At 51.5% G+C, this 9,132-nt stretch overlaps 1 protein-coding gene across 2 annotated transcripts; it reads left to right on the top strand.

The window, feature by feature from the left end:
• The first annotated feature begins 5,914 nt into the window (after window positions 1-5,914).
• On the top strand, window positions 5,915-6,769 carry Id1 (inhibitor of DNA binding 1). Of its 2 annotated transcripts, none has more exons than XM_051143524.1 (2): window positions 5,915-6,421; window positions 6,702-6,756. In XM_051143524.1, the coding sequence occupies exons 1-2, from the start codon at window positions 6,009-6,011 to the stop codon at window positions 6,754-6,756; spliced, it is 468 nt and encodes a 155-aa protein (XP_050999481.1). In that variant the 5' UTR covers window positions 5,915-6,008. The 2 variants fall into 2 exon arrangements, with proteins under 2 accessions (XP_050999481.1, XP_050999480.1); XM_051143523.1 differs by having other exon boundaries at window positions 5,919-6,416; window positions 6,702-6,769.
• The last annotated feature ends 2,363 nt before the right edge of the window (window positions 6,770-9,132 follow it).

The raw sequence follows: 9,132 nt of genomic DNA, 5'->3' as shown, positions 1-9,132 counted from the left end.
CTGCCTCTACCTGATTGCTGAGATTACAGGTTCAGCATGCCTGGTGAGTCTTTCGTGCTTTCCGGAGCTCACATCCCCACAGGGGTGAGGGTGGGGATATAGGAAGTAGACAGCCAGAGCACAAGACAAAGATCACTTTAGATAGTAAAAGAAAATAGCCAAGGGTGTTCTGAAGTCTCCAATGCAGAGGGGACCTTTGACCTGAGACCTCAGGGTGACAAACTTGCAGAGATCTGGCTGGTAAGTGCTCTAGGCTGGGGGCACATCCAGGGCCTTGAGGCTGAGACCGGATGGAACTGGTTAGAGGAAGTCAAGGACTGGAGAAAGAAACGGGAGGACAGGACATGGGGTTGGTGGGGGCGAATGAAGTGGGGCAGCTGGGTTCTGTTCTCAGTAAGATGGCCACAGATACAGTGTTGGCTGGGCCAGAGTCCTGGGGTGGGATGAGGGACTCTGCAGTCTCTGGTTACAAGCAGGGGTGAGGACAGCCAGAGCCCAAGGTCTTTCCCCAAAACTCCCTCGGTCCCAGCCCAGAGGCGCCGGCCTGGCTGCTGGAAGACTTCGCTGTGGGCACATCTGGGGAGCAGCTGCAGGGCCAGGACCAGATTAGGTCACATGGCACAGAACAGTCCCGCCCTAGAGCCTGCAGAGCCAAGACTCTGGGAAAAGACAGTTGGGGAGTATCTGGACGTGCACATGTCCACGGGAGACACTCTCCGCAACGGGGGCCTTCTGTGCAGAGTCTCCCCACCCCCACCCCCACAGGGAGGCAGTGGCACCTCCACACTATGACTGGAAGCTAGTCACTCTGCAGAGTGGACATGAAGTGACTGCTTACTCCAGGGGCTGTTGATTTCTCATCCAGTGCCTCTGTGATGTGACAGGCCCTGCAAAGCACCCTGAGCTACAGGGCTGGATGGAGCAGCTGGGCCCTTGCCTTGTGGAGCTGAGACTTAGGCTGATTCTTAGAAGGATGCCTGACACTGACAGGGCACTAAGTTACTCTGAGCTATTTGCATGACAGGACTTGGGACAGAACTCATACAGAAGCATTGCTCTCTAGCAGGTGTGATGGCACCCCTGCAGCTCAACCTCAGGGTGCCCTGCCTTCATTCAGTATGTTTCTTTTTCTTTCTTTCTTTCTTTTTTAAGATTTATTTATTATGTATACAGTGTTCTGCCCGCATGTACACCTCACACTAGAAGAGGGTACCTTATCTCATCATAGATAGTTGTGAGCCACCATGTGGTTGCTGGGAATTGACCTCAGGACCTTTGAAAGAGCAGCCAGTGCTCCTAACCACTGAGCCATCTCTCCAGCCCCATTCAGTACATTTCTTGTGTGCCGCTCCATAGAGTACACGGTTTCCTCTTGATTGTCAACTTGACTAGATTTAGAATTGCTTCAAAGACACACCTCTGGGCATGTGCTTGAGAGCTATTTCAAAACATTTGAGCTGAGGAGACGTGGGGTCCCAGACTGAAAAAGAAGAAAGTGAGAGGTGGAGCTCAGCACCAGCATTGTTTCTCTGTGCCTCAGATACAGTGTAACCGCTTCCTTCAGTTTCACACTGTCCTGTCTTTCCCACTCTAATAAACTGTCTCCTCTAACGGCAGGCCAAAAGAAAAGAGGTGGGGGGGGGGACATGTAGGCACACACCTTTAATCCCAGCACTCGGGAGGCAGAGGCAAGTGCATAGCTGTGAGTTTGAGGCCAGCCTGGTCTACAAAGTGAGTCCAGAATAGGCAAGGCTACACAGAGAAACCCTGTCTTGAAAAACCAAAAAAAAAAAAAGGGGGGGGGGATGGGGAGTGGGGGGTCTGGAGAGATGGCTTGGTGGTTAAGAGCACTGTCGGCTCTTCCAAAGGACCCAGGTTCAATTCCCAGGACCCACATGGCAGTTAACAACTGTCTGTAACTCCGGTTCCAAGGGATCTGACACCTTCACACTAATGCACATAAAAAATAAAATTAAAAAGAAAGAAAGAAAGAAGAGAAGAAAAAGAAACCAGTTTTTCGCTGCGTTGCTTTGTCGGGCACTAAGAGTAACTGAGTAACTGATCCAATAAATCACCTCAGCCAGGAAGCTCCAACCATGTCAGCCACAGTGACACACACCTATAGTCCCAGCATGAGCCACTCTGATAGTCTCCGTAGTGACAGTCACCCGCAGTCCCAGCTACTCCAAAAGGATGGCTGGAGCCCAGAAGTTTGAGACCAGCCTGGGTCAGACAGGTGTTAAGACTGTTTAGGGACCTGCGAGAGAACACAGCAGGTAGGAGCACGTGACCTGCAACACTGACAATTTGAGTTGAGGCCCCAGAAGCTGCAGTGGAAGAGACCACGGTGGAAGAAAAGAACCTACAAGTTGTCCTCTGGCCGCCACAGGCACGGGGCACGAGCGAGCACACCTGCACTTCTACACTCCCACTTGGAGGTTCTAATTATTGTTGCATTTGTTTCCCCTACAGTGTGCAAGCACCCTTGGCCTTGACCTCATCTCAGCAAGCAGTCAGGCCCAGAGGCAGGAACTAAGCCTGTGAGGTGGGTATAGAAACCCACCCCACCTCCATTTCTTTCTCCTTTCTCTCTGTTCATATTGAGATTGAGCCATTACACGGCACACACCCATAGCCTTACACACTTCTGTTCAAAAGTACATTCAGAGCCAGGTGTGGTGGTACATGCCTTTAATCTCAGCATTCCAACCTGTGTGTTTGAGGCCAGCCTGCTTCAAGAGTTCCAGGCCACTCAGGGCTACGCACAAACGCATGCATGCTGAACCTGGTGTGGTGGCTCACGTCTACAATCCCAGTACTGGAGAGGATGTGGAGGCAACGGATCGGGAGTTCATGGTTAGACTTTGGCTAGGTGGTATGGTGGTGTGCTTGGGGCTGGTATGAGCGACACGAGGCTGAGGAGGAGGGGGAGGGGAGGAGGAGGAAGAAGGGAGGAGAAGAAGAAAAAGAAAAGAAAGAAAAAGGCGTTGCCTGTTATGTCATCTTATACCTTTTCACAGTAGCAATCAATCCTTATTAGCTATATAACTTTTCTCCTCCCCTTTTGGTCACACTGGGAATTGAATCTAGGTCATTGCACATGCTAGAGAAGCATTCCACCACCGAGACACACCTCCACCCTCTTATTTACACACCCACACACACACCCTCCCCTCCCTGAGACTGGCCTGGACCTCAGTATGTATTCGAAATCAGCCTCCTGGCTGCAGTGATCTTTTTGCCTCTGCCTGCTGGCTGCTTGGGATTACATGTGTCAATCATCAGGCCTGACCTTTGAAACCAGGGATGGTGGTACATGCATTTAAAGACAGCACTTGGAAGGCAGAGTTCAAGACCAGCCTGGGCTACCTAGTTTCTCTGTTTAGCCTTGGCTGTCCTGGACTCAATTTATAGACCAAGACTGGCCTTGTACTCACAGAGATCCTCCTGCCTCTGCCTCCCAAATGCTGGGATTAAAGGCGAGCACCACCACTGCCTGGCTTGGGCTATTTGTTGTTTCACCAAGTGTTGGCGTGAATTCTTTGTTGTGAGGTGGAGGGACCATAATGTCACCTCTTCTAGACAGCATATAGTATTTTACTTCTGATTCTCTTGAGTGACAAGTTAGAGCTTCTGTTTCCTGTGTCTGGTTGTTTAAGGCTCTGGAGTCAGTCTTTGGGAGGCAGAGTGAGGAGGGGACAGGCCCTCACTTGCGTGGTATACCAGGCTGGCTTTGAGGATGTGTAGTTTAGGATAAAACTATTTATTTGTTGGTTGGTTGGGTTTCCGAGACAGGGTTTCTCTGTGTAACAGCCATGGCTGTCTTGGAACTCCATTTTTTTTTTTTTTTTTCCGAGACAGGGTTTCTCTGTGTAGCCTTGGCTGTCCTAGACTTACTTTGTAGACCAGGCTGGCCTCGCACTCACAGCGATCCGCCTGCCTCTCGCTTCCCGAGTGCTGGGATTAAAGGTGTGCACCACCGCACTTGGCTCTCACACCAGGTTTTATGCCACGCAGGGGACAGAATCCGAGGCTTCCTGCTAGCTAGGCAAACTGTCTACCAACTGAGCTGTATCCCTAGTGACACTGTCCTTGATATAACAATGCTTTTTTGTGTGTGTACATAAACTAAACAAATCTGTCTTTAGCGTTGTGACGAGAACAGTAGATGACGGTAAACTTCACACAATTCTGGCTCTGTGTGAGAGCGCGTCGCGATTGGTCGTGGCTATTAAAGAAAGCAGGCAGAGTGCAGAGAAGAGCTCAGAGTGGACAGCTACACCTCGACCCTTCTTAGCCAGTCCAGGTTTCAGACTCCGTCTTCCATGTCACCCCCACTTCAACCCCCCACTGGTGTCACCCCTATTTCAACTGACCCAGGTCCTGGTTCTAGGGACTTCACAGTTCACTTTTCTGGAAATTCAGTCAGCCTCGGGGTCCAGAATAAAAGAGAGCCTGCCTTAAAATGTGTCTCTGAATGAGGTGTTGCGGGGCATACCTGCAATCTCAGTGTAGGGATCCAACTCAGATAGGGAGGGGCCTCAGTCGTGAGGGGTTTGGGTTGGCAGGGTGTGAGAAAAACCTCCCTAACCGCCCGAGCTGTGGGGCTGGGTGGGAGAGATTCGGCAGGTGTGGGGCGGGGAGGTAAGTTGACCCTTGGTCAGCAACCGCGCCCAGGAGGAAAGCATTCCCAGGCTTTCCGCCCTAGGTCTGCAGGTGACGGGCTCAGGGGCGGGGGTTAGGGGTGTGGGGAGCGGAGAATGCTCCAGCCCAGTTTGCCGTCTCCATGGCGACCGCCCGCGCGGCGCCAGCTTGACAGCCCGTCCGGGTTTTATGAATGGATGACGTCACGGGCCTGGCGTCTAACGGTCTGAGCCGCTTGTTCAGACGCTGACACAGACCAGCCGGGGAAAGGAAAGGGAGGGGGCATCTCCGCAGCTGCTGCGCCGTGGGAGGGAGAGCTTGCTCGGAGGCCTTCTAGAAAAAAAAAAGAAAAAGAAAATCTAGCAAAAAAAAAAAAAAAAAGAAGAAGAAGAAGAAAAAGAAAATATACAGAAAGAAAGAAAATCACCAGCTCCTGCAGATTTGGAACCTTTCTGCAAGAGGCTGTAAATCCAGGGTAGAATTGGGGGCTGTAGACCGACTCCATCGCGACCCTTCTATGTATGTAGCTCAGGTCTCAGACTCTGTCCACTTTAAAGACGATCCTAGTATGCTAGGGTCAACGGACCTAGGGGCATTCCAATTTATTTTCTGGGGATTGAGTCAGGCTTGGAATTCAGAGTAAAAGAGGGCCTGCTTTAAAAATCACTCTCAGAACATGTGGCGAAGCACACCTCTAATCACAGCACCTAGGAGTCAGAGCAAGGAGCATCTGCGTTCAAGGTCGTTCTTGGCTACATAGCCAAGTTCCGAGCACAGCCCGGGTTACATAAGACTGCCTAAAAAAAGCAGCAACAACAAGCCCTCAAAAGTAAATAAACAAAAAAATAAAGTTCTGCTTTAATAAGTAGAGTTTATAGCCCAATCTTACGACAGCATCTGGGAGTCCTGGGCTAGTCCTGAGCCACTGGCCAGAGCCAGCCACTTCTCTGTTGATGTTTATCTGTAAAATGGACCTGGAGAAGTGAGAAAGAGACCATGAGAAGCTGATTCCTGGGGGTGGGGGGTGGGGTGGGGGGAATGGTTACTGGCTTAGCCTCTTTGCTTCCTTATAGCCACTCTGCCGATGCCCTCCCACCCTCTTCTGTTCTTGAGCCCCACCGCCTTTCCATCATCCTAAGGGTGCACTAGTAGATCCAGAGGTGGGACCCGAGGGCGTGCTAAGCCATGCCTCCAGCAGCCCATTGGTTGCTTTTGAACGTTCTGAACCCGCCCTGGGTCCGATCTTATAAAAGACTGGCTCCAGCGCTCAGCCCTCTCATTGTACAACCTTCTTCCAGCTTCTTAGTCTCTTTCTATTCACCCTTCACAGGCTCCTCCGCTCCCTTCTGCCTGTCCTCACGATCATGAAGGTCGCCAGTGTTAGCGCCTCGGCTGCCGCGGGCCCCAGCTGCTCGCTGAAGGCGGGCAGGACAGCGGGCGAGGTGGTGCTCGGTCTGTCCGAGCAGAGCGTGGCCATCTCCCGCTGCGCGGGGACGCGCCTCCCCGCCTTGCTGGACGAACAGCAGCAGGTGAACGTCCTGCTCTACGACATGAACGGCTGCTACTCACGCCTTAAGGAGCTGGTGCCCACTCTGCCTCAGAACCGCAAAGTGAGCAAGGTGGAGATCCTGCAGCACGTCATCGACTACATCAGGGACCTGCAGCTGGAGCTGAACTCGGAATCCGAAGTCGGGACCCCCGGAGGCCGGGGACTACCCGTCCGGGCCCCGCTCAGCACCCTGAATGGCGAGATCAGTGCCTTGGCGGCTGAGGTGAGGTCCTACTCAGAGCATTACATTCTCCTGTGGGAAACTGAGGCCATGAAAGGCGGGGTGTGGGTGTGTGTGTGTGTGTGTGTGTGTGTGTGTGTGTGTGTGTGTCCGTCCGTCCGTCCGTCCGTCTGTCCGTCCGTCTGCCTTACCTTTGGAGCACATAACTACTTATGGGCTCCTAACAGGAAAAAGTTCGTGCCTTCATCGAGTCTCCTAAAGTGCAGAAATGGAAACGCCTCTCCCCTTCTACCTTGTCTTATCCTTATCTCGCTCTGGTGTTCACAGGCCGCATGCGTTCCAGCGGACGATCGCATCTTGTGTCGCTGAGCCGGCTCACTGAAGGACCAGACGGACTCCAGTCGTTCGGGAGGCCAGAGGAATAAAGTGCTCTCGGTTCCCTCAGGGGAGCCCGGGGAGAAGACACCACCGAGGTCACCGGACTTTTGGCAGATCTGGCCAAGGGGGTAGAGGGCTGACCAGCAGTGGAGGCTCACCCTCTCTCTACCTTTCAGCCCTCAGAGACTTTGGGGAGGGGGTTAGCCAACCCCGTGTGTTTCTATTTTTTGAAAAGCAGACATTTTTTTAAATGGTCACATTTCGTACTTCTCAGATTTCTGAGGAAAATGTTTTTGTATTGTATATTACAATGATCACTGGGTGCGAATATTGTTTTACAATAGTTCTGTGGGAGTGGGGTTTTTTGTTGTTATTAAACAAATACTTTAGATAAACGTTGCAGTGACTTCTTGGATGGGGGAGGGGCCTGGGGCAAGAGTGACCATTTTCACAGCTGGTGTTAAGAATCAAGGGATTGGAGGGCCACATCTGGACCGTCATTCTTACCGACCTGAATGAGTGTTTCCAGTGTCTTTAATGTCTTTCCCTCATCCCTGGCCATTTCACTGTTCCCTAGTGTCATAAAATTAAATCCTCCAGACCTCTTGTAGGGTTTCTCTCAAAGTGATCCCCGGGCCATCTGGATTATCCAGGGAGGTTGTTAAAATGCAGATGGACCTGCTGGGTCGCCCACTCTGGGCTGGGTAGTACTCAAGCCATTCAGCTTGGAAAAGGGGGTTGCTGGACCATTTCCTTGCCAAGGGCAGGGGTTTATGTGCTGAAATCTAGTGAAAGGGGTCTAGGGTCATAGTTTGCCTGAAGGAGGACTTTGGTGTCCCCTGTTCCCTGCTGAGCCACTTTTCTCTGGGTGCCAGCAGGCTGCCCTAGGGCTCCCGGCTTGTCCAAGTGGGTGATGAAATTGGCAGGGTTAGGCTGTGCACAGCTGCAAGGCCACCTGCTCTGGGTCTGGACTCAGCCCCCTCACCCTGGCCTAACTCTGCTAACCTCAACATTTCCCCTGAGGCTACTGTGTAGGCTAGTCATGTCCCCAACTCCTTAGAAGGAAAAAGGTTTTGCTTAGGGTCTGTCTACCTGGACACAAAGCTTTGTGCTCACAAAGAGAGTGCACAATTATCTGGGCTTGCCAGTGTATGTGACCTGAGTGACTCATAAGAGTCTGGGGCATCTCTCTCCTGTGCAGGCTTGGAGTGGGGTGGTGTATGGATGTAGCAAGGCACATGTGGGTTCTTCAGACTAGTGTGCGCCCTCCAGCCCTTGAGAGTTCACCTGGGTGCACTGTGCTTACACACCTGCCTGGCGTTGGGTTGGTGGTATCGTCTACAGAGCCACACTGGGCTCCTTTGTAACTGGAGATTGCTTAGCATTCCTAGGCTTGGCGCAGGGATGGGGCAGCTGTGTTCAGGCAAACCATTTCTCAAAAAGTACAATTCCTACCTCCTGGCCAATTGTGAGTTAGATCTTGGGGACATCCTTCAAGTATCCCTACCTGGTTAATTCCCAGGGACAAATGAAGTTCCAGAAAGGGCAAAGACCTTGTCCCCGATAGTAACTATTATTGGTACAGTTTATCACTAAACAAAACAAGCCAGTTATACTTAAAAAAACATGTTCCCAGCCACTCCAGTCTGTATAGCAAGATCCAGGCAACCTAGGGCTACATCGGGAGACCCTGTTTCAAAATAAAAGGTAATAATTACAACCCAAATAAATAACACCCAGTACCAGAATCCCCATTGGGGCTAACAGTAGGATTCTGAGACTAGTTTTACAACAGAAATAAACTGAACAAAAATAAATAAAATTTGGAATTGTTTATCGAGCACTTATACTAAGTTTGACTGTTTTCTTAACTTTAACTAACACTAAGCCAGCTACATAAAATGATCTCAAGCATTTGATGGACTTTACCAAACAGTGAAGTATTTGTAGGTGATTAAACTCTTTGCTGTGCCCTCTCCACCTGGCAGTTTTATAGTACTAACCTCATAGAACTGTCTAGAATAACTGAAATCCAGTTCAGAGTTTAGCACACAGTCTGGTACATAAGACAGTTAGAAATTATTAAACAGAGGCACGCGTGTGCGCCTACTTCCTCACCATGTGTGAGTCGCCCCCCCCAAGCCCACCCAGAACCCCCCCTCCCCCGCAAGCCCACCCATCGGGACGTGGGCGTGTCCTCGCGTGCACATCTACTCTGCAGAGCCTTCTTCCAGCCCAGGAAGGGGCCACTGCTCCCCTGGCCACTTCCCCCGCCATCCAGGCACACTCTGGCTTCCACATTTCCCTCTCTTCCTCTTTGGCCCGAACCCAGCCCATCTGGAGGCCGGCTCCACAGCGGCCTGGGAGCGTTTCCATCAGC

Source organism: Acomys russatus, chromosome 4, assembly GCF_903995435.1.
Source record: "Acomys russatus chromosome 4, mAcoRus1.1, whole genome shotgun sequence".
NCBI lineage: Eukaryota > Metazoa > Chordata > Mammalia > Rodentia > Muridae > Acomys > Acomys russatus.
This window is presented reverse-complemented; position numbering and strand designations above follow the sequence as displayed.

What these genes read in the sequence shown, in the direction of transcription:
- Id1 (XM_051143524.1), top strand. Translation starts at nt 6,009, where the DNA reads ATGAAGGTCGCCAGTGTTAGCGCCTCGGCTGCCGCGGGCCCCAGCTGC. An exon ending in GCCTTGGCGGCTGAGGTGAG is followed by an intron (nt 6,422 to 6,701) that starts GTCCTACTCAGA and finishes TGGTGTTCACAG; the next exon opens with GCCGCATGCGTTCCAGCGGA.